A 22687-nucleotide genomic window follows, 5' to 3' on the forward strand; every position below is an offset into this window, starting at 1 on the left:
CTACATGGTCCTCGACATCTACCTTTGTCCGACATTACCGCCTGGACTCCTTCCAGTCATCTGAGGCGGCTTTTGGAAGAAGGGTACTACAGGCTGTAGTACCTCATTAACTCAATCTCCTTCTACCCACCCTTATTTTTGGGGAGCTATGCCATATCCCATACATCAAGGATGCCTTCTCTCCATCGCTGGAAAAATAAACATTGGCTTACCTGGTGAGATGTTTGTTTTAAGCGATGGAGACGAAGGCATCCTCCCCTCCCTCTGATTGGTCTTGATCTCCTGGCACCCAGTTTTTGAGGTCAACCATTAGTGTTTTTTCTCGTCACATTGGACGTTTACAGTTTTTTGGTTACTGGGTCTTTTTCAGATGCCCTAAAATTTGGTTCTTAGTTGTTTGAGAGTTCTTAGAAACTTTCCTTCTCTAGGCTGTTACATTAACTGAAACTTGCTTTGGGGGTTAGTCCTATCCTGTGGACACGCCTCTAAAGTTTTGTCTACTTCCTGCCTGACCTAGAGCGAGCCACAGGGTCTAACCCATACATCAAGGATGCCTTCGTCTCCATCGCTTAAAACAAACATCTCACCAGGTAAGCCAATGTTTATACTTGTTGGCATGGTTAACTAACATATTTCCATAGGGCTTTGTTTGAGAAGAGACTTTGATGGTGTTATTCCTGGTTCGGAAATGAATTCTGACTGGTGAAATTCTATCTGGATTAAGGGGAAAATGGAAGATTACCTACACAGTTCCTGCACTGACCTCAAAAATTCAAGCAGCCAAGTGCAATTGGTGTGTGTGTGTGTGTGTGTGTGTGTGTGTGTGTGTGTGTGTGTGTGTAAGGGCTACCTTGAAGCTCATGCTGCCAAAAGCAAAACTGCCACCACACTTTCTGTAATTGGCATTTACATCTAACATCTAGAATTTACATATGGTACATTTAAAACATCTTTGATTCTTCAGTGACAGTATTACCTCTGTGAGTAGAGTCGTTTTTCTATCAAGAAGAATGAACGGAATGATCATTTTATACACTTCATAAATTGTTACTGAGCACGCAAAGTGTTTAACTAGATGGTAATGTAACCATTTGAATAGACAAAGGGTTTAACGTTCAAAAGTGGATTTCTCCCCCTTTTTTATTCTTGGAAGAAATATCTTAGATAACTTTTAAAAGATTAAGACTTCTTGTGGGGTTGGACATTGTTTTGGCAAACAGACACATTGTCCTTTTCCCAACGAAATAACAGATAAGACTGGCTGTTTGGCAAAGGCAGAATTGCTGCTGGAGTATAGTTTTTGACTACAGTCTTCTTTCCACATTCACAGGGGTTAGGGGGTCAAGACCCCTGCAAATGTGGAAAAACCGTGAATAATCCTCCCCCCACATGTCAGTCATTTCCAGGGTGGGAGGGGTGAGGGAATAGGAATGCTCCTTTCCTCCACCTCTGCCACCCTGGAAAGCATCCCTCAAGGGTGGCAGGAACTCAGGCGAAAGAATCACTCCCTTCCTCTGGCCCCTGCCACCCTGAAAGGCTTGGGAGAAAGGTCCCTGCAGCATTTCAGGGCAGCAGGGACTCAAGGGAAAGGAGTGCTCCCTTTCTGTGGCCCCTGTCACCCTGAAAGGCTTGGGAGAAACAGTTTAGAGTTATTTGAGTCTGTGAGATCATGCAAGGAAGAGCTAACCCAGAGATCAACAAAAAGGGAAATAGATTAGCATTTTTAGGAAATGGAGATGGATATTGCTGGAGTGTGTAAGATAAATAAACATGTAGAAGATCAACCTGAAAACACTGTCTCTGAAAAGGATGGTGATGGGATGTAGCTGTTCATCTACAGATAAGAGAGAAGAGAAGAAGAATCATAATACAGTTTGAAAAGGGACTTGAGAAATGTTTTTGAGATGGAAAGTCAACATTGGATGGAAGAACAAGGTGCTGATTAAACCTATTGAAAGCAATGACTTCTACAGTAGAGAAGATTGACTTTGGAGATCAGAGGAATTGCAAAAGGGCAGAAGATTGATGACTGAGGGCAGCAGGCCCAGGAAGAACATGGAAAGAGATATAGTGCCTCAGATTAATGGCACAGTACATATATCACAGTTTTTTTTGATTTGGGAGAATTATGCTCAACTAGTGCAATTGCTGAAATTCCAAAAGAAAAAGTATAAGTATAAAAAATAACATAAAGGCTGGGACTTGTTTGGTTTTGAAATAATGTACATAGTCTTTTATTATCTGATGCTAGGTGTATAATCTGTCAAAAATAAATTAGTACACAAGGATGCTGCTCAAAATATTAAATGCTAAGAGAGGGTTTTAAAATGTGGTAAATTAGAGAGATAGCAAAGGAGTTCAAGGATTTTAAGGTATTAAGTTGGTTGGCACCTATGTTGTAACTGGAAAATAACAAGTCTTATCTGTAGAGTGATATATTTGGAAGAGGTTAGAAGTCAGAATGTTCATTAGATTTAGAATAATCATTTGATTAAGTGTGAGAAACATAAAGATTATTAACCCATTATTGGCTTTTAGTTGAAATTAGGAATATGTTTTAACATGTTCATGTGTGTGTTGTGTGCCTTCAAGTCGTTTCCAATGTATGGCGCCCCTAAGGTGAAGCTATCATGGTGTTTTCTTGGCAACATTTGTTCAGAGGAGGTTTATTGTTGCCTTCCCCTGAGGCTGAGAGGTCACCCATTGGATTTCATGGCTGAGCGGGAACTGAACCCAGGTCTCCAGAGTCATAGTCCAACGCTCAAAACACTATGCCACACTGACTTTCTTTAACATGTTTACATTGTACAAAAACATATAGGGATAGCCATGTTGGCCATATAGCTAATCCAATAACATCCAAACAATGATATCTTTATTGGGCCAACCAAAATGCACAATTGCACGTTGCAAGCTTTTGAAGTCACACTGGCTTCATCAGGCAAAGAAGAAAAAAAAGTGAAGATGTTAGTCATAGGCCTGCATTTTCTGTATCTGGTCTATGTTTGGATTATAGAAAGGGCTGTTTGCGGACTGGCACCTCCCCCTTTGGCCATGCGGTCACTGGGAGATTTTCAAAGTCAAGAGAATTTAATGTCCATTTGTAATTCAAGGAATATGTTTCCATGCTGGATTCTAAGAAAATGTCTTCTTTTCAGGGTAGGCATGGGATCTGTGACAGAGGTGAGCAATGGAATTGGGGCTGCATATATTAATGAAACCTCAGAGTGCCATCTTCTGTTGCCATGCCCTCCATACCCCAATCTTTGAAAATATTGACCATTTTTGGATATTTATGAAAAAGGATCCCCATGACCCATAGATAATATGGGATGCAGTTTTGTCATGACCTCTCCCCACCCCAGCCTTTTGAAGCCAACGTTTTAAAAAAAACAATGACCCAGAAATCCTGGAAGCCACAAATCAACTTCTTGTTCACTTCAGTTGTTGTTGTTTTAAGTCTCTGCAGGTCCTGAAATGACCCGTAGTTGCCATATGTTTGGCAAAACTGCCTCTCATCGACCTTAGCAAGCATGGGAGAACTTACAAAAAAAATCCTTTGGAAAAATGTTTGGGGTGTGGGGCCCTGGGCTTTCAAAATGGCACAACGACCACACTTGGCTGCTATGGGGCCCCTAAGAAGGCTGTCAAGGACAGAGAGTCCACAGAGATTACTTGCTTACTATGGCAGAACAGGAAGTTTTGATAGTTCTGAAGATTGGCCCCTGGATATGTTGGCATTGCCTGCACATGTTCCAATACATTCATGTTAATTTATATCAGTAAGTTCCCCATACTCTGTCACAGTCCAGCTCAGAAGTGGACTTTGGCAGTTTCAGAACATGAAGAGAACAAGATGTTCAGATGAGACTTACGTGATTGTCACATGGGGAAAGAAGACTGTGGAGAAAAGGCAGATTAGGGATTGAGCTCTGAGTTAGAATTAAAGGTTTATTAGATTTTGACGGGTTTTAATGGCCAAGGTGGCTGAGATACACGGCTGAAAGGACACTTGGAAGGGATTTGGAATACCCAAGCTTGCCTAAAAAGAGGTCAAGTGTGAAAATTAAATTGGTGTGGAAAAGTCATAAAGTAGCAACAGAGTTTTAAAGTTCAGAGTCTAGTCAAAAGTTGTATGTGAAACTGTAACCCAGAGACCACCTCATATAGTAACAGATACTGTAAATCTTTGTAACTGTTTAAACACATAGACACCATATCATCTCTGAATATCAACCAGAAGAGAGATACTGTAACCAACTATCTTGTAAATAAAGTTTTGTTTTGGTTCAGTGTGTGGTTGCTTGTGGTATTTTAAGAAACTATAAACCAAATGCTATCAGGGATTAATAATACTGTTATTGCTCAGAACGCTCAAAATAGTGAGTGCCCTGTCTTCCTACAGAGTGTCCTAGAGGTAAAAGAAAAGTATGGGAGGCACTCAAGTGAGGTATCTGAGTTTGAGGGTCTTGTCATGCAATTTGGTGGCAGCTAGGGAGGTAGCCGGCACATAAGTGGTGGCAGCGGTGGGGTAAAAAGACCCATTGTGCTGCCATGGAAAAAAGAATAGTTGAGTGAGTGAGACTCACCTTCACAGAGGCCCTTTACCTAGCAGTGGTTGGCAACTACAGGTGGTGATGAGAGGCGCACACCACCAAAGGACTGTGCCAGCATGTGTGGCATGACTGAAAGTGACATCATATCAACTCAGTGTTCACTTATAGTCTTTTTAAAGCTATTTTGTGGTTGTTTTTAGTTTCTCAAGGTTTTTTAAAGAGTATGAAAGTCTTGTGGGTATTACACGAGCAAACTGCTGGGTGTTGCTGCAGGTTCAAGCCATTTGGGGGTGGGGGCAAAAAAAAAATCACCTGAGTTTTTAAAAAACGGGGAAAGTTCTGGGGCTTTGGGGAACTTCAAGGTTCACATGGCTATGCCTTCCTATTCTATCCTATCCAATATTTTTTTTTCTGAGAGCCAAAACCTACCTACTTGGCATTGCCACTCTCTTCCCACAGGGAAAGGGGGAATCCTAACCCAGTTCTCACACAGTAGCAGAACATGTCTCTTCATGCATGGCTATTGAGCCAACATGGGTGAGGCTGGAGAAACAGAAGTCTAAAGAAAACAGCCATTTGTTACATAAAAATAAAACATACCTACTTTTTGAGATTTGTGGAAGGTGTGGAACAGGCAGAGTGTCTGTTTGAGGAAGCAGGTGGGGCACATAGCCATGCATATGTTAGGCTCACAATGGAGGGTGTTGCACTGTCAAGTACTTGGCAGGCTATCATTTGCTTGTAGAAACAGCTTGCTGGAGTTGAAGCAGGTGAAGGGTCTTCCACCTTTCCCTCAGACATATCTGCATTATGCCCATGAATACGATTCCTGTGTTCTCAACTATGATGATTCTTGAGTTGAGATGACTGTGAGTCCTGTGCACACCAGAGGCAGCAGTACTTCAGTGTGGCAATAATGAATACATTCTGGTACACCATAGAGCATTATTAATTTTCTGATAACCCTTAAAAGGTCCACCTGAGGCTTCACAGTGTTGTACTTTGTGTGTACGTGTATCCACATGTGCAGTTTTAACTTTTTTCATTTTAATGATTGTCTTGTTTTTTAAAAAACAACCTTTCAAATGTTGTTTCAGATATGTCAGATTTTGTATACGTGTGTGTTTGTGTACGTGCATGCATCTAAATGATGGAGAGTGTGTGCTAGTTTTAGACAGTTACTTTCTTTTTAATTATTTTCAAATATTCTAAATATCTGACTATATTGTGATTCAAAAGGAATCCCAAATTATGAGAGTAGGAGGGTCAGCCAGAAGTCAGCCTGTGCTATTTGAAGTATTCTAACACTCACCATATGGACAAGGCCATATTGATCGCTATCTCCTATAGTTCCAACTGTTTCTAGAAAGAAAAGGCAGGGGGATCCCAGTATTTCCATTTGCAAAGTGTAGTGCCATAATAGCATTTTTTCTTAATAGTGCCATTTCCTATTTGGAATGGCCAGGACATGTTTTTACCACAGAATGCATGCAGAGGATTGTGGGAGTTGGAGTCCAGCACATCTAGAGGGTGTCTGGTTGAGAAGGCGGCTTTAGGAAAACAAGCTAGAACCTGTGTGGCATACTGTTTTGTTAAGGAAAAAGCAACATGGGATATACAGTGACTGAAATAAAACATGTATGTGAGAGTCAGGATGACTCAGCAAAAGCAATTAGAAGCCACACAGGTGTAAAAGGTAATGTAATTAACAAGTCCTAAATGCCAAGGACAGGAATGCAAAGTGGATAATTTAACACACCTGAGAATTGTTAAGTGGACAAGGTGAAATGATGAAATCATTAATTATGGGATGAAACAAGAGAACCAATGAAAATGGTTGTACACGCCCACTGGGTGGAAACTGACAAGAGTGGGTGGTGTTTTCCAAGGGCTATAATAATGGCTATGAATCCCAATGTATTGTGTGGGTAGTAGTAGTGGATAGTTGAGGAGTATTGGAGTTGTGTTGGATAGTTTTGGAGCTGTATATAGTAGAATAAAGTAGATCTTTTATATAAGACTACTGAGTTGTCTGGTGTTTTGGGTGAAGATACAAGAGCCAGCTGGATCCTGAAGAAGTGGGAAGACTTCTGTGGAAGCAAGAGTGAGAAGGCTTGGAGAGTTTGTCAGGGTCTTCAGCCTATTCTCTGTAACTCTGCTGCTCTAGAGCAAAGCTTTAACCACTGGCCAAAACTGGTCAGCGCCGGTGCGTAACAAGGTGGTGAGTTTGAGCCAGAGGTGAAGAGCTACAACTCCCATCATCCCTGACATTGTTGTTGTGTGCCATCAAGTCATTTCCAATCTAGGGTGATCCTAAGTCAATCCTATCATGGGGTTTTCTTGACAAGTTTCTTCAGAGGAAGTTTGCCATTTATTTATTTCATTTTTATGCCACCTTTCTCCCAAAAAGGGTTTACATGGCTGAGCTGGGATTTGAACCCTGATTTCCAGAGCCATAGTCCAGCACTCAAAGCACTATACCATGCTTGCTCCTATTTCCCCCCCAAAATGACATGCAGTGGGACTAAAAACAGATGAGACAATAAAGTTTCTAGAAGTGAATATGATTGTAAATATCATGATTTTTTTTGTATATTTCCTCTATGAATCAGCAACGAGAGAGATGGATCAGGTTTCTCGCAAGACTGGGATTTTTGTTATCTTTTTTGTCTCTCTGGACACAGTTTATTGGGGCGGATGATGACTGGGAAGAGGTAATGAGTCAGCAAGTAAGCCTTGGGTGAAATGTGGCATTTCCCCTCCTGTCACATTCAGATTCCTTTTCTAGGGGCTGCGCACATGGTGACATGAGGCCTGATCTTGCCACGTTCATGGTTAGGCAGGGCAGGTAGTTCTTACCTGTTTGGAACATTTGCCTCAGGATGGTGGCTTATGTCTCCCAGACAACCAAGCAATTAACAAACCATTACGGTCCAGATCAGAGTGGCTCAACCACGAAGGCTTAGCAATGCACACGTAAGTAGGAGGGTGTGACTCCAAATGGCTCTGTGTGCCAAGCACCAGGGATTCCTGGACAGGTATAAAGGCAATATGTGGTAGCTGCAGAGTTCCTGACAAGAAGTCACCTATCTACACCAGCATTTTGGGATGAAAGGGACCACTGCAGCTCCAGAGGTAAATGTTGGAAACTTGGGGATGAGAGCTCTGTCAGAGAAGGTGGAAAGGGAATATCAAATATGAAAAGGAAAATGGGGATTGGTTTGTTCCCAGATTGTGGAAATAATTTCCATTGGTGTAACAGAGAGAGAGAGAGAGAGAGAAGACGCGAATCATGGAGATGTTATTCTCACATGCTAGAAAGTGGAAAGTGCAGATCAAGCTTTATTTGTTTGTTTTGCAGAACACTGAGGTGGGTAAGAAGGGCAATTGTTGCTTTCCAGGACAATGCACCTGGGCTTAATTTCTAAAAGAAGCCATTCATGGTTCAAACTAACACGCTGCTCAGGAAACCAGTGTCCTCAGTGAAAGATGGATGGGGCCCAGGTGCAGCTGCACAGTGACAAAGGAAAGACACACTGCACACACACAGTCAGAGGCATATTGGTTTGTTTACTGTTTATAGTTTGTATTTGACACTGGTACCGAAAAATAGATTCTGGGATTGAATCATTGAGGGCCCAGTCATGGATGACACCCTGTGTATTTGCAAAATCCTGAATAGTAGCAGAGAATTACCCAACCTAGATGAATCCTGAATTGCTTAATATATCCTGGCCATTGTATATTGAAGCATCACCAAAATATATATATATATTTTTATAAACTCAGCTATCCAAAATTGACTATTTAAGTTGTTGTTAAGGATGTGAAAACCAAATTTACCCTGCTGTGTTGTACTTCTTCAAGTAATATCAGAAGTTTGGGTGTGTAACTTATTCTGCCGGTCCTTCTTACCAAGTTTAGCTAAAGTAACCCACTAGATAACCTTGGACAAGCCACACTCTCTCAGCCTCAGAGGATGGCAATGGCAACCCCCCTCTTAAGAGACTTGCCAAGAAAACCTTGTGATAGGTTTGGCTTAGGACCACCATAAGTCGGAAACAACTTGAAAGCACAAAACAAACAAACAAATGTAACTTGTATTTGTATGGACTCGGGATTAAATGGGAGTCTTATCTGATGTCAGCATGCAAACTGTCTTCCTCTGTGGTGGCCCTACTTCATGAACACCCCCCCCCCCCATAATCTGCCAACATTAAAGTGGTCCTAGAGATTACTTTAAAATATTTAAAAAGAAACAATTTATCATTACCATTTAATATTTTTTTGACAGATGGACACACACACACAAATATGTGTGTAGGAGTGTGTATTTAGTCTGATTGTTGAAGTTCTTGTTTTATAGTAGGGTATTCTTTAGTGTTGTGGACCACTTTGTTTTCTTAATAGCGAAGAGGTATAAAATGTTTTTAAATAAGGAGAGAATAAGATGGGGAATAAAATATGTTTTTAGTTGTTTCTGTTGGACACGTGTAACACTGGGTTAAATAATCACAGAACACTTATGGCTGCCTTCTCCTACTTAGCACCATCCATAAATGTTAGACTTCAACTCCCATCATCTCTACTGGTCATACTGGCTGGGGGATGATGGGCCTTGTAGTTCAACACACCAGTGCTGGGTTGGGAAAGTCCCAGAAAAACTCAGAATCCTTCAGAGTATACATCTTTCTGGGAAATGTAAAATAAATGCTGACCTTGATTTTGAAGCACTGTTTTAAGTTCCATTTAAGATATATTTAAATAGCTTTCTAAGTGAATTTGATGTTTGGGCTGTCTAAAAGAGAACAGTTTGTTTCATACACAGTTCTGGTCATTCCATCTCAAAAACGGCACCATATACAGAGACGAACTACAGAAAAATGCAGCCAAAAAGCAGAGGGATTGAATTATGTTCCCCGTGAGGGAAGGCCAAAGTATTTGGAGCTTTGTATTTCAGAAGGAAAAGACCACTAAGGCAGGTGGGAGAGGAGGCATATCAGTATAAAATTATCCTTAATGTGGAGGACATGGGTTGTTCTATAAAAGAGTGAGGGCAGGGGAGTGGTAGGCATAAAGTGATCAGCCTCTTCTGTTCCTCACCCTCTGCCTTTCTGGTTACAGCAAATTTATCTTCAGAATATTTTAGAGATTTCCTCTCCCTGAAAAGAACAAAAGATCATAGTTCAACCTAACCTGGATTATCCCTAAACAGCATTTATTTATTTAGCAAGCCAGGAAGTTGTACTATATATTAAGCCTAGGCTAGACACGCACGCACGCGCGCACACACACACACACACACACACAAATATATTTTAATGTATTTTTAAATGTGTTTTATATTTTAACATGCTGTACCCCACCTAGAGCCTTGAGGGGAGGTGGAAAGAAATAAAATTCACTGTTGTTTTTATAGGTTTTGTGGGGTTTTGGGGCTATGAAGCTGTGTTCTAGAAGAGTTGGCATCTTCAGAGAATGCTGGCATGGAAGAGAGTGGGGTATATATACTGTTGGTTGAGGGAAGCGATGTACATGCTGATCTGTATATTGTTCTATTGTTGAATGACAAGGCCTCAGGGTGTCTATTTAATTTACTTTTGATGTTGTGGTTGAAGGAAAGGGTGTCAAGCTACCGTCAAATCAAAGCTATCTGATGTTTTTCCTTGTCCCTGCTTTCCATTAGTCTGACTGTTTGGTGTCTTTGGCAGGGCATAGAGTCACTTTCCAATGAGGACACCAACCTTACATTGCACCTTCAACGCTTGGAAACCACCCTTAGCCTCTTTGCTGAGGAGTCGGATAAAACACAGCTCTTTGCCCACTTGGGGCGCATGGCTTTGGAATTCAACCGCCTGGCCTCCAAAGTGCACAAGAATGAACAGAGGACATCTATTCTTCAGGTCCGAAGGCTTCTGGTAGATGTACATAGTTCATTTGCTCCCAGTTTTCCTGAGTGCTTTTTATTTTGTCTCAACTATTTTCTTTCCCTCCAAATCCTACCCAGTGGCCCAAACAAGTGTGTAGTGGGAAATGAGTAAAATACTTTCCATGGGAAATATTTCATATAAATGTTTCATATAACTATCATACTACCCTGCATGCTTAACCTTAACTGATTTGGAAGCTAAATGAGGCCTGTTAAGTAACTGAATGGGAGACCACCAGGCATCTCACAGAAAGGAATCCTGGCTAAAAACCAGCAAGCCCATTGCTGCTTTTGCGAGTTGACACCTAGATGGACCAATGCTTTGACTTAGTTATTCCTACCTATGTGCCCCATTGTGACTTAAATGTATTAAGGTGTTAAGCTGGTTTACATGTCCTCCTTGGATCTGTCATCCCAGCAGCACTGGTTAACAGTAACTAAAACTTGTTGACATACGGATTTCCCCATCATGCCATCACCAGTGTCAGTGTTTGCTGAAGCCATGAATAGAAAGGGATGGGAATATTTTCCAGCACTCAAATTTTTGAAGCCCCAATTTTTTTTCCATCCCAAATAAGAAGACATTTGTGAATGTTGGCCAGTTCTTTAAAAAAAGAAGCAGCAAACTAATGAAAACCAGATACAATTCTTGTACATTTGGAGCAATGAATTCAATTGGTACAGTCATTCTCAGCATGGAGAGGCTTATGTTGTATCTGCCTACCCTGTGGTAAGTTAAAGATGAGGACCTTTTTTAACAAAAGAGGATACACTCCTAATTTAGGGATAACTTGAAAGAATACACATGGATTAGAAAGTTATGAAAGATGAGCACTCATAGCTCTGGAGCTGGATGGAAGAATCAGTTTTTGCTTCTCTCGCAATAAGATATTTTAAAATCTCTAGTTCTTTCCATCACAGATATGGGAAATATATGCAGAACAAACTGAAACAAAATTCTTACCTATATCAGCTGTTGATAAAAGTTCTGCACTAGTACTAGATTAGCTTTAGAAGAGCTATTGTCCATGCAAACAAGCACCATTTGTAATCTGAAGCCTCTCTTTTCTTCTTATTCACGTATCCCTTATTTCCAACAAGGATGTGGAACTTTCAGGAGGTATGACACATACTCACCAGTGAGGCAAATTTTTAAAGTGTTAGAAATACTTTTCCCCTTCAGGACGTATACTAATCACTAAAATATTTGGGTAAGGAGGAAGACTTTTCCCCTGGGCAAGTTATTGTGTAATTTTCTCTAAGAGGGATGCATGCTTTCTGTCAGGAAACTGAACTAAAGACTCCATGAAAGTAATATTCTTAGAAGGATGCTCATTCCTCCTCCCTCACCGCCAAGAATTTTCTTGGAATTGTGCAGCCCTCCAGAAGTTGAATTGTAACACCCTGCCTCACACACCATGAACTGTTATTCTTGGAGTGGTTCAATGTCATCTAGAGGGCTGCACAATTCCCACTTTTGCATTAGAGAAAGCCAGTGTGGGATAATTGCTACTGTCAAACTAGAATCATCACTCAAACTCAAAGCTGTGTGAGCATGTATTTTGGACTCTCTAGAGAAAAAGTGGGACATACATTAAGATCAAGGAAGAAGGAATCCAGTTTTGGTACTCCTATCAAAGACTGGAGAAAGTGGTCATGAGGGGTTAGGATATTCAGATTGGGTGATTCAACTAAAACAGGGTTATTTAGTGAAAGCACTAGGTGATCTCTTGCTAGAAACATGTTGGTCTGATGGCCTTTGACAAACAAGACTGAGCATTTACCATTGCTGGTGCCTTTTTTAAAAAAATAGGCATTATGTGAGCAATTGCGGAATGAGAATGAAGAGCTGAGAACGAAGTTGGAGAAGGAACTGGAGCAAAGGAATCAGATCTCTGAGAAACTGAGGTAAGTGCATGTCAGGTGTGAAAGGAGTCCATGGGCAAGTGAGTTTGCTGAGCAGTAGGCGAAAGTGCTGTTGAGGGTTTTCCAATGTATATCTTTCACACACCTGGTAAAAGTTACTTTTTGGAATGCAGGTCTCAAAAACCTTCCAGTTATCGTGCCCATTGATCCTACATAAAAATAACTTTTCTGAGCTCTGATTTGTTGTGTGGTGCCACTAAAGCTAATGCTAGAAATCTGGCACATGGTGGAAGATCATCCTACCCCAAGATGGATGCCCTTAAAACCCTTGTAGCTTTAGCATCACCCTGAACCACCACCTATAATTTCAATGATCTGGAAGAAATAGTACAAGTCATCTCTCTTGAAGAGAAATCTGGCAATCCATTCTGCCTTGTATAAGGAACAGAAGAGGTGGAGCTATTCCATGAAAAGTAGCAACAATGGTGGGAATCCCCAGATTAAGGGAATTTCCACACATTGGATGACACTGGGTGAGGCCCAGTGCAGGGCCAGAGTTCCTACTAAAAAGAATGTAAAACAAAAAAGAACGCGAAAGTTCTTGTTAGACAGAACTTTCAGAAGACCATTGCAAGTAAATTAAATTTTGACCTCTACCTTACTTGGCAAAAAGCTATCCTGATGAGACATCTAAATATCTTGAGCCTCAAAAAAAGATGCTGGTGGTTGGCTTTAGGATCTTATTGCTCAGTGAGTAATGCTTTCAAGCTTCCCCTTGTCTGAAACCAAGTCCTTTTTGAGAGGGAGACATAAAAATCTTGTTGTGTGTAGTAAGAAATTATTTTTTGGTTTTTTTATGGTGCTTGATGGATATGCCCAGATACTGACCCTGCCAAAATAAATAAAAGACCTGCCTGTCTGTATTTAATGTGCTCTGTGAGATCTATTTAGAAACTTTAGCTTTTCATTTCCTGCCTTTTAGTTATTCTCACTAGAGATCCAGTTTCAAGATTTTCTTTATACTTAGCAAAACTGCTAAGACAGCAGCATGTGTCTTGCTTGCTGTTGAAACAAGCAGTTTGGAGCACATGAAGACCTTTGACCTTTGGTTTTCAAGTTCACAAACAATGGCCCCCTAGTTACATTAAGATCATCCATGTCTTGATGACTTTTGCAGGGAAATGTCAAGCTTCTTAAACTAGATTACATTCTAGGTTTTTGATTAGTCCAGTCAAAACCTTACCAAGTTATGCTTGCATTCATCTGTCTAGACTCATAATCAGAAATAGGAATGGCCAGATTTCACAGTATGGCTTCTCCCGTGTATGAATTCTGGTAAATTCTGATTAAAAAATGAACTGAAATTAAAGTTTTGACCATCGTTAGAAACTGGCAAATCAGTCAGTTTTGCTTCCTCGGCAAAACTGGTAAATTCTGATTTAAAACATGAACCAAAATGAAAATTTTACTCATCAGTAGTTTGAATTGGAATGAGTCAGGATCCTCCCAAGATGATTACTGCACTCTTCCAACATAGGGATTTGTGGTCACATAAAGGACAAAGACAGATCCAGATCTCAAGGGGAGATATTTTGTGACTGCAAATGGAGAAAAGAACACTTGTTTTCTTCTTTTACTGACTTTGTAGTGTGCCTTGAAAGCTAGTGTAATTATTATTTTAAAAGATTTGTACTTTCTGGTTGGACTAATAAAGGTACCAACACAATGTGTAGTTTGTATTTTGGATTTAATTTAAGGGATCACTTCACTCTAATTACTGAGACATGCTGCCATCTAGAGACATTGTGAGTTGCATATTCTCTGAGCAGCCACTGATGTGGCCTCAGGTTGCAAATGTAGGCTGGCCTCAAGAAATAGACAGTGTGGATCTTTTGTTCTGAACTGAATTCTGCTGAGATTGTAAAATATGCACAACATTTTGGGCATAAATGAGCATACCTGTTCTAGCTCTGTCTTTAGATCAAAACAGGTAATGAGCAGTGTTGGTCCATTTTGGAGCAAATGTTCAAAAGGTTAATAAATAAATATGTACCTTTCTTTGGAGCAAGCTAAGTTCACAATGCAGTTTGAAAGCCTTTGTATTTTGCAGGACATTTCCTCAGACTGACTGTTTAGAACAAAAAAATTAAAACCAAAGAAAAATTTTCTGGGACACAGTAAAGAGTATTCCATAAGCTTCTCATGGAGAAGGCAGTTACAGACTAATTAAGTGAAAACCATATGTAGTGCAGAAAATTTCAAAGAACAAAGGCAATTTTAGACAGATTTCCCTTTAGAAATACAAAATCCAGCTGTTTTGAGGCTCTCTCTAGTGTTAATTAAGACATGTCATTTTCTTTTAGTGCAGAATGCTTAAAGGCATTCAGTTCATCAGTTATCTGAACAGAGAATGTGATGTGGAAAAGAGACAAAGTTGAAAAAAAGAGATGATTGTATTCTTAAAAATAGCCAAACACGTTTCAGCCTAGACGTATTCTTATGGTCTTCTTCAGGGGATTACAACTTTAAAATCAGCCTGTAAGGATTCTAAAAAGAATGTCTCCAAAGTTTATCCTGGTGACTGTCTCTTTTTCACATCACATCTGTTGAGGTTACTCATTTGCTTTTTTTATCTCAGCAGAATGACCAGCAAAAGACCCTTCCCTGCTACATCGTTGGAGGGGTTCTCCTTTAATTTTCCACATTTTCTTTTCCCTTTTTTTCCTTAAGGGGCTTGTGGGAACTTTTGCTCAGAGGAAGTGAGTCAGAGACTTGCCTCTGGAACTAGCTAGTATCCAGGAGCGCTGTACATAACTAGAGTCCCAGTTGATTGAGCTATTTAACAGAGTTTGGGGACAAAGGCCAGGTCCACAGGGGTTCTCTACACTGGTGTTTAACAGGGGAAGCCCACAATCTTGTTCAGTGCCTCCTTAAGACTTTTCAGTATAGACACTGAAGGCCCTGCTGCAGTCACCTGCAACACTTCTGGAATGTTTGTATTCTTGCCTAGAGATGTGGGGAACTTCACCTGCGCTAAGTGCAAGTTGGTGGCCCTCTTAGAAGCGAAAGTACAGCAGCTGGAGGCCCAGGTAGCTACACTTCAGCATCATAGGGAGCAAGAGGTTTTCCTGACCAGAATGGACCAGATGGTCCTGAACGGGAAACACATAGAGGAAGTTGCTGGGGAGGAGGAGGTCACTTCACATACTACAGAAGTAGATGTTTGGAGGAAAGTCACACACAGAAGTAGGGAACCCAGGGAACGTTCTGGGAGTTTGTAGCTACAGAATCAATTTGAATCTCTCTTTGTTATCAGAGATGATGAGGAAGAGCAGCACGGACAGACTTCGGGGACAGAGCAGGGGACCCTGGGAGTACCACGAAAGGGAGCAGTCGCTGCTAAGCCTCGGAGGAGGCATGTGGTGGTTGTGGGGGACTCCTTGCTGAGAGGCAGTGATCCAGTGGTTTGCGGGCCTGACAAGATGTCTCGGGTGTGCTGTCTCCCTGGGGCAAAGATCCATGATGTGACAGAGAGGTTGACAAGACTTGTCAAGACTACTGACCATTATCCCTTTCTTTTGGTTCAGCCTTCAGAATATCATAAGGGATTATGAGGCTTTGGGTAGGAAGTTGAAAGAGATGGATGCACAGGTTGTCATCTCATTTCTTCTCCCAGTTGAAGGGCATGATCCAGGAAGGGAGAAGAAAATAGCGGATGTAAACAACTGGCTCTGTAGGTGGTGCTGCTAAGAACAGTTTGGATTCTTGGATCATGGACTGAGGTTCCATGAGGAAGGACTTCTGGCAAGGGATGGGTTGCATCTCACGCCACTTGGCAGAAACGTTTTTGCCAATAGTCTCAAGAATTTGATCATTGGCAATAATCTTTGAGAACTCACGGAGAACAGAAGTCCCAGCAGACTGGAGGCGGGCAAATGTTGTCCCCATCTTAAAAAGGGGGGAAAAGAGGATCCCAACAATTATCGTCCAGTTAGTCTGACATCAATACAAAGGAAAGATTCTAGAGCAGATCATTAAACAGAGAGTCTGTCAACATCTAGAAAGCAATGCCATAATCACCAAAAGTCAGCACGGGTTTCAGAAAAATAAGTCATGCCAGACAAATCTAATCTCTTTCTTTGATACAATTACTTGCTTGGTAGATGAAGGGAATGCTGTGGATATAGTATATCTTGATTTCAGTAAGGCCTTTGAGAAAGTTCCCCATGACATTCTTGCAAACCAGCTTGTAAAATGTGGGCTAGACAAGGTAACTGTTACATGGATTTGTAATTGGCTGACCGGCCGAACCCAAAGTGTGCTCAACAATGGCTCCTCTTCATCCTGGAGAGAAATGACCAGAGGGGTCCCACAGGGGTCTGTCCTGGGCCCAGTGCTATTCAATATCTTTATCAATGACTTGGATGACAAAATTGGGGGGCATACTTATCAAATTTGCAGATGACACCAAATTAGGAGGAGTAGCTAATAAACAGAGGACAGGACCAAAATTCAAAATGACCTGAGAGACTAGAAAGCTGGGCCAAAGCTAACAAAATGAAATTCAACACAGAGAGATGTAAGATACTGCACTTAGGGCAGAAAAATGAAATGCACAGATATAGGATGGGTGACACCTGGCTGAATGAAACTACACATCATGCTGCAAGTTAGAAGGCATAATGCTCAGTTTGATCTATTATCGTTTCCCATTGTAGGTGTGAGAATCTGGAACTCAGGAAGATGGTGATGATGGGCAGCAAAGAAGGAATGAAAGCAGAAGGTGTTGAATGTGCAGGACAGCAACAGGTAGGAAGCTTTTGTGATAGATTGGATGGCCCATCTGTCTTGAGTCAAGATCTTGATCTGCTTTCCTGTTACAGATTCTACAGAATGAATGTTTCAGAGCAGAGTGCAGTAATGCGCTGGTCATTTCTACTTGTTTACTCCATGCATCAGTCCCTGAAAAGTTTCAGAACACCTCACAGTGGGCGGGACAATCATCTGTGGCCCTATTATTTTTATTAATTGGCCATTGGGATTTTTCATTCTCCCCAGCTATGTGTAATATGTCATGAAGTGCAGTTTTCTGCAACCCAGCATGCCCCTGATGGTCTGGTTTGCATATACCATTCCTTCTAGCATGCACCTGAAATAATGGGAATTGTAGTCAAATCTAGCTGGAAAACATCATATTGGGGAAGGCTGGGGAAGGGCTTTAGATGCTAGGTTTGGCCAGGAGTGGCATGAGTGCATTGAGTGAGTAGGAAACTGGCTTCTGGAAGCATGTTTAAGGACCATTTTCTGTGTCTGCTTTTCAGAAGGGAGCAGCAGAGGAGAAAGTGACAGGGAAAAGCATGTTGGGGACGAGTGAGAAGAAAGTGAAGATACTTGAGCATCAGCGCAATGAGGTAAGCTAAACATCTTGCCTGTTATATGATGGCCTGTGTTAGGCAGAGAGGCTACTACCTTTACCATAGAAGAGAGGATCCTCCATTACTCCAGATGTTTTATATTTCACCTCCCATCAGCTTCCACCAGTGTAGCCAATGGCCAGGCATTACAAGAGTCCATAAACATCTAGTGGGTACAGATTCCCTTGCTTTATTGGATCAGACTTCTCCATTTGGCTCACAGTTATCAACCAGCAATGGTATTACAGAGTCTCAAGCCTTTCTAGTCATCTGTTGCTTGAGCTTTTTAACTGGAAATGCCAGGGACTGAATCGTGGATCATCTGGTTTGCTCTACCACTGAGCTACATTTTCTGTCCTTGCTCAAGAGTGGACCAAGTCACTGCTGTCCAGTTATCAATGTGTTCAAAGCTCAAATAGGGTTATAAAAGACACAGAGCTGATAGTCAGAGGTGGCAAAGCTTTAGTCCCCTAGATGTTTTGGGCTTAATTGCCCCCAAATCCCACTCACCATGGCCAGTGGTGAGCAGTTATCGAATTTGAAACCCCAAATATCTGACAGCATTGATATGATTTTGCCTCAAGGGACTGCATCAGTGGAGAATTAAGGCTATGAATCTCAGGGTAACTATGTAAATTCTTTCTAGCTGCTGGAGGTGAATAAGCAATGGGATCATCATTTCAGATCAATGAAGCAACAGTATGAGCAGAAGGTAATGGATTCCAAGTATTATGAGAAAGATAATTTTATAGAAACGTTAGGAAAATGTTGTCTCATCATTATTGTGGGAAAGAAAGCATGTCAGTGGGCCTGTTGTTAAAGGAAAAATCCACTATCTTCTATAGCCCTGTTTTTTTTTTTCCTTTTCCTACCTGAGTCTATATATATATTACATCACACAAAAACATTTTCATTATGGAAAAAAAGATGTTAGTGGTGATGGTAAACATCTCTTTAATATTTAATTCAATAAAATCTGCATATCTTAGGATAGATAGGACAACAGTATTTTAATATCTTTGCACAAGAGATATCACCATATTTATTTAGACCTTCTTAAAATGAATTCTGTTCTCTAGGTTGCACTGTGTTTTATGTTTTCATGGGCATGATCCAGAATGACTTGCTTAACTAGTCCCAAGCTATCAAAAGTCTTAAAGGTTATTTGAAGGACCACTTCCACCTATACAACCCTGTCTGTAAACAACTGTAGGATCTATCTTAGCGCTCTCTCTTAAGTTCCTGCTGTTAAGGGTAGGAATGTTATATGCAAGAACTTCTTGTGCTGGCACTGAGTCTTTTCCAGTAGACTATGGTGGGAATCCTGCTGCCTGTCAACTACATACAATATGCGGGCCCCTCCCAGGCACACATCCAAACCTCTCTGTCAAAACCTAATATGGGCCCGGGACAGACCACCCCAAAAGAGCATGTTGGTGGTGGCCTGTTTCCCTTCGGAGGGACGCCACAGCAGCCAAACTGCCTGGCGTTCCTCCACCCCAAAAAGAACCTGGAAAAAACGGGTTCTTTTTGGGTCACTGGACACACGTCATGAGTGCGCCAATGGCATACTTGTGACGTAAGCAACGCGCAGCAATGTCTATATGCTGTACATCACTTAGGTCAAGATGGCGCTGCCCTTGTAGACAGGACATCGCCATTAGGCCACCGCTGTGCCATGCTAGGGTTAGGGACTGTGCGGTTGGTGCGTGATCCCTAACCCTAGAATTGGCGGTGGCATGCCGCTTTGGGACCATCTGTCCTGGGCCAAAAATACTCTTTTCTGTAGAAGAAGCTGTGATTTTGCTTTTCAACAGGAAAGAGCTCCCCTGCACCTTATTTTGACCCTAGAATGCCCAAAGGGGAGATCTACAAAACTGAAAATGGCCTTCTGGCAACTTCCAAATTGGTGGGGGGGGGGGGAGGGTTGGAATGGCTGGGATTGGTATGGAAATCCTAAGGACTAGAAATTACATCCCAGACCACTGTAGCTTGCCAACTCTTGCAATAGACATACACCTTGCGCATTCTACCGTAGCATTTAGGTAGGGCTTGAAAACTTTCTTACCACTCTGCCTTTGCTTAATACCCTGATTTTTATAGGCAGAGAAGCCTCACCAAGTAATTCCGTGTACCTGTTCTGACGGGATCCTCTTTAGGTGGTGCTTCATCATTCACTTCTTTTTGTACTTGAGGGAGCATTTTGTACATGGAGAGAGCATAGCAGTTTTCAAATTCTTGCATTATTTTATTCTCCTGGCAGATAACAGATCTACGGCAAAAACTTGCAGACTCCCAGAAGGCCCTGGGTGAAATGGAGGCTGAGCGAGAGCAGAAGCAGAGGGATTTTGACCGTAAACTTCTCCTGGCAAAATCCAAGATTGAAGAGGAGGAGGTGAGTCTCTTTGATAAGAGGATTAAAATTCTGCCACGGAACACATCAGCATCTTCTCTTTTTTCATATTGCTGGCCATGTAATTGTGGGAGCTGAAGCAAGACTGGTCTAAAGCAAAAAATGGTCTAAAGCAAAAAAATGAGGTCTAAGTCTAAACTATTCTGACAGGCAGTTAATTCTGGCTTCCATTTTTGCTTTTTAAACATGCTTGGCGGTCTCACATTGATAGGTAATAATCAATAACGATTACATTTTAAATCTTTAGAAATATTGTTGTACAAGAGAAATAGTACAAATTAACAACAGCAGGATATTATTGAGAGTGTCGGGGAGGTGGAATCACCCCTTATCTTCTGTTTTCTAAAGATGAACTTAGACATAGCCCAGTAATGGGCCTTTTAAAGGAGAGTTGTACACAAGGAAGGTGCTATAACAGAGACAGTCCTACTCCTCCTAGTGGAGATGTGGAGATACTTATAATACAGAAAAGCAAAATGCTGTTAAATATTAACTCCATCTTGCTTCTTTGCTCTTGTAGTTGATTTCTAAATGTTGTCATCTTGGTTTGTATACTTTTGAAGAGTTTTCAGTAAGCCTTCCTAGGCTGGACAACTAAAGTTTCTTACTTAACCCACATCCAGGCAGTTTAAAAACAAAAACAGTTAAAACAAAATTTCTGTCCTAATGAAGCCTGCTTAGGACTTCATAGCTATCAAGACAACCATGGGGCTGTCTCAATACGTCGTTGGCTCAACACATATGGCAAGAGATACCTTGTTTTTTGTTACTGGGTTGATGAAAGATGATCTTGTTTCGGGGCGTGCACAACAGCCCTGTTGTGTTCAGTTCACTTACTTGCAAAGTTTGATTTGTTGATAGTGGACTTTCCCTGCAAGGATGGGGAACTTACGAAGATGGTTCACCCCTGGAGATATGATATATGGATTCTCAGAGATTCCTGAATGCTTGGAGGGTTTGTCTGCCAGATAGGGCTAGCAATTCGATCAAGGCCTGGGTCTCATTATAGAATAAGTGGGATGAAAAAAGGCCATTGTTGAATTGCCCCTAATAGCAATAGCAAGTACATTTCTATACCGCTTATCAGTGAACTAACATTCCCTGAGCAGTTTACAATGTGTAAGCTAATTGCCCACAACAAGCTGGATACTCACACAATCTACAGAAGGCTGAATGGGCCTTGGAGCCCCTGGGATTGAATTCACAACCTTGTGGTTACAGTACAGGCTTTTAACCACTGCGCCATCAGGGCTCCTGTAAGCATCCAGCTAGTGCTGTGAAACCCCACTTTATAGTCGTCCCTCCAACTCCGTGGACTTGAGATCCACAGATTTGAAAATCCACGGAAGAGCGACAGCCATTAATACCAATGGGACGTGTGCCCCACATGCATGTGCCCCATTCAAGCCTATGGGGCTTGACTATGGTTTTGGAACTCCCGCAAGGGGGGGAGGTCCGGAACAGATGCTCCACGAGTTCCAAGGGCCAACTGTAGTTTATTACAGACAATGAGCCAGGCCAGATGAAAGCGTAGGCTGTAGGTAGCATAGGCCACAGAGCAGATGACTGTGGCTGTAGCAAGGACCCTTTGTTGTTCTTACATTTGACAAGAAAGCTATCAAAGACTGTCTTCAGTATGCAGTCCAGCAGGACCATTGCAGCTAGTGAGGAGCCCCTTGGGATTAGGCTCAGAGAGGCCAGGATTTGAAAGCCTCAGTTGCCTGCTATGATACATTTGCTGGGCACTTTGAACAGAAAGTCATTCATGTTGTTTCAGAACTGGACACAACTGTTATGACAGGAAGTTGTCCAGTGTGCCCTCTGGCTAATTTTCTTGGGATCGATTTCAGTTATTGCAGCCTGATGATGCCCATATGCTTGGTGCTGTTTGGGCAAGATGCTTTAGCATGTGATGGTTGGGCAGCTTCAGATGTCCTAGGCGGAAACAGATTATCTGGGCCCATTTCAGTCAGATTTCAGGCCACCCTGGTATGGTGCAGTGACACCCTTGGTTGCCTTCACTGATGACTTACTCTGGGGGAAAGACAGGTGATGTGATCTTCCTAGACATTTCGGTGGCTTTTGATAACTTTAATCATGGCATTATCCTGGACAGGTTCCATCAGATGTGAGTGGGAGGGTGTCTTCAGTATGCTGATGATACTCTGCTGTACTTCTGCTTGTTGCTGAAGTCAGATGGGGCTGTGTGGGTGCTGTAGTAGTGCCTGGATGCTGTAATGGACTGGATGAAGGCCAGTAAACTGAAACTGAATCCTGATAAGATTGAGTGTGAACTGATAGTTCTTGAGACCAGAAACTGGATAAATTGGGACAGGTGTCCTAGATGGGGTTGCACTTTCCCTAAAGGAGTACTCTTGGATCCATCTACTGTATGTCATAAGATAGTCTCCTTGGCCTGGAATGCTTGGGATGATTTAGCCACAGTAGCCCATGCTGTGTTAGGCCCGTTACAGACGGGCTAAAAAGTATGCGCAGAGCGCGTACTAGG

The 22687-nt window shown here is 41.8% G+C and overlaps 1 protein-coding gene across 13 annotated transcripts in view; it reads left to right on the top strand.

The window, feature by feature from the left end:
* Positions 1-22687, top strand: part of TNIP1 (TNFAIP3 interacting protein 1) — an 83140-nt gene that overhangs the window by 43264 nt on the left and 17189 nt on the right. For 9 of the 13 annotated variants that reach the window (XM_089528352.1, XM_089528420.1, XM_089528394.1 and 6 more), the window contains 6 exons: positions 10268-10480; positions 12299-12393; positions 17070-17160; positions 17673-17762; positions 18412-18477; positions 20029-20160. In XM_089528352.1, the coding sequence (XP_089384478.1) occupies positions 10268-10480; positions 12299-12393; positions 17070-17160; positions 17673-17762; positions 18412-18477; positions 20029-20160 (687 nt within the window). The remainder of the gene's footprint in view (positions 1-10267; positions 10481-12298; positions 12394-17069; positions 17161-17672; positions 17763-18411; positions 18478-20028; positions 20161-22687) is intronic. The other 4 variants (XM_089528377.1, XM_089528382.1, XM_089528387.1 and 1 more) reach the window with 2 other exon arrangements.

Source organism: Sceloporus occidentalis, unplaced genomic scaffold (assembly GCF_023333645.1).
Source record: "Sceloporus occidentalis isolate IW3139 unplaced genomic scaffold, rSceOcc1.0.p SCAF_1, whole genome shotgun sequence".
Lineage (NCBI taxonomy): Eukaryota > Metazoa > Chordata > Lepidosauria > Squamata > Phrynosomatidae > Sceloporus > Sceloporus occidentalis.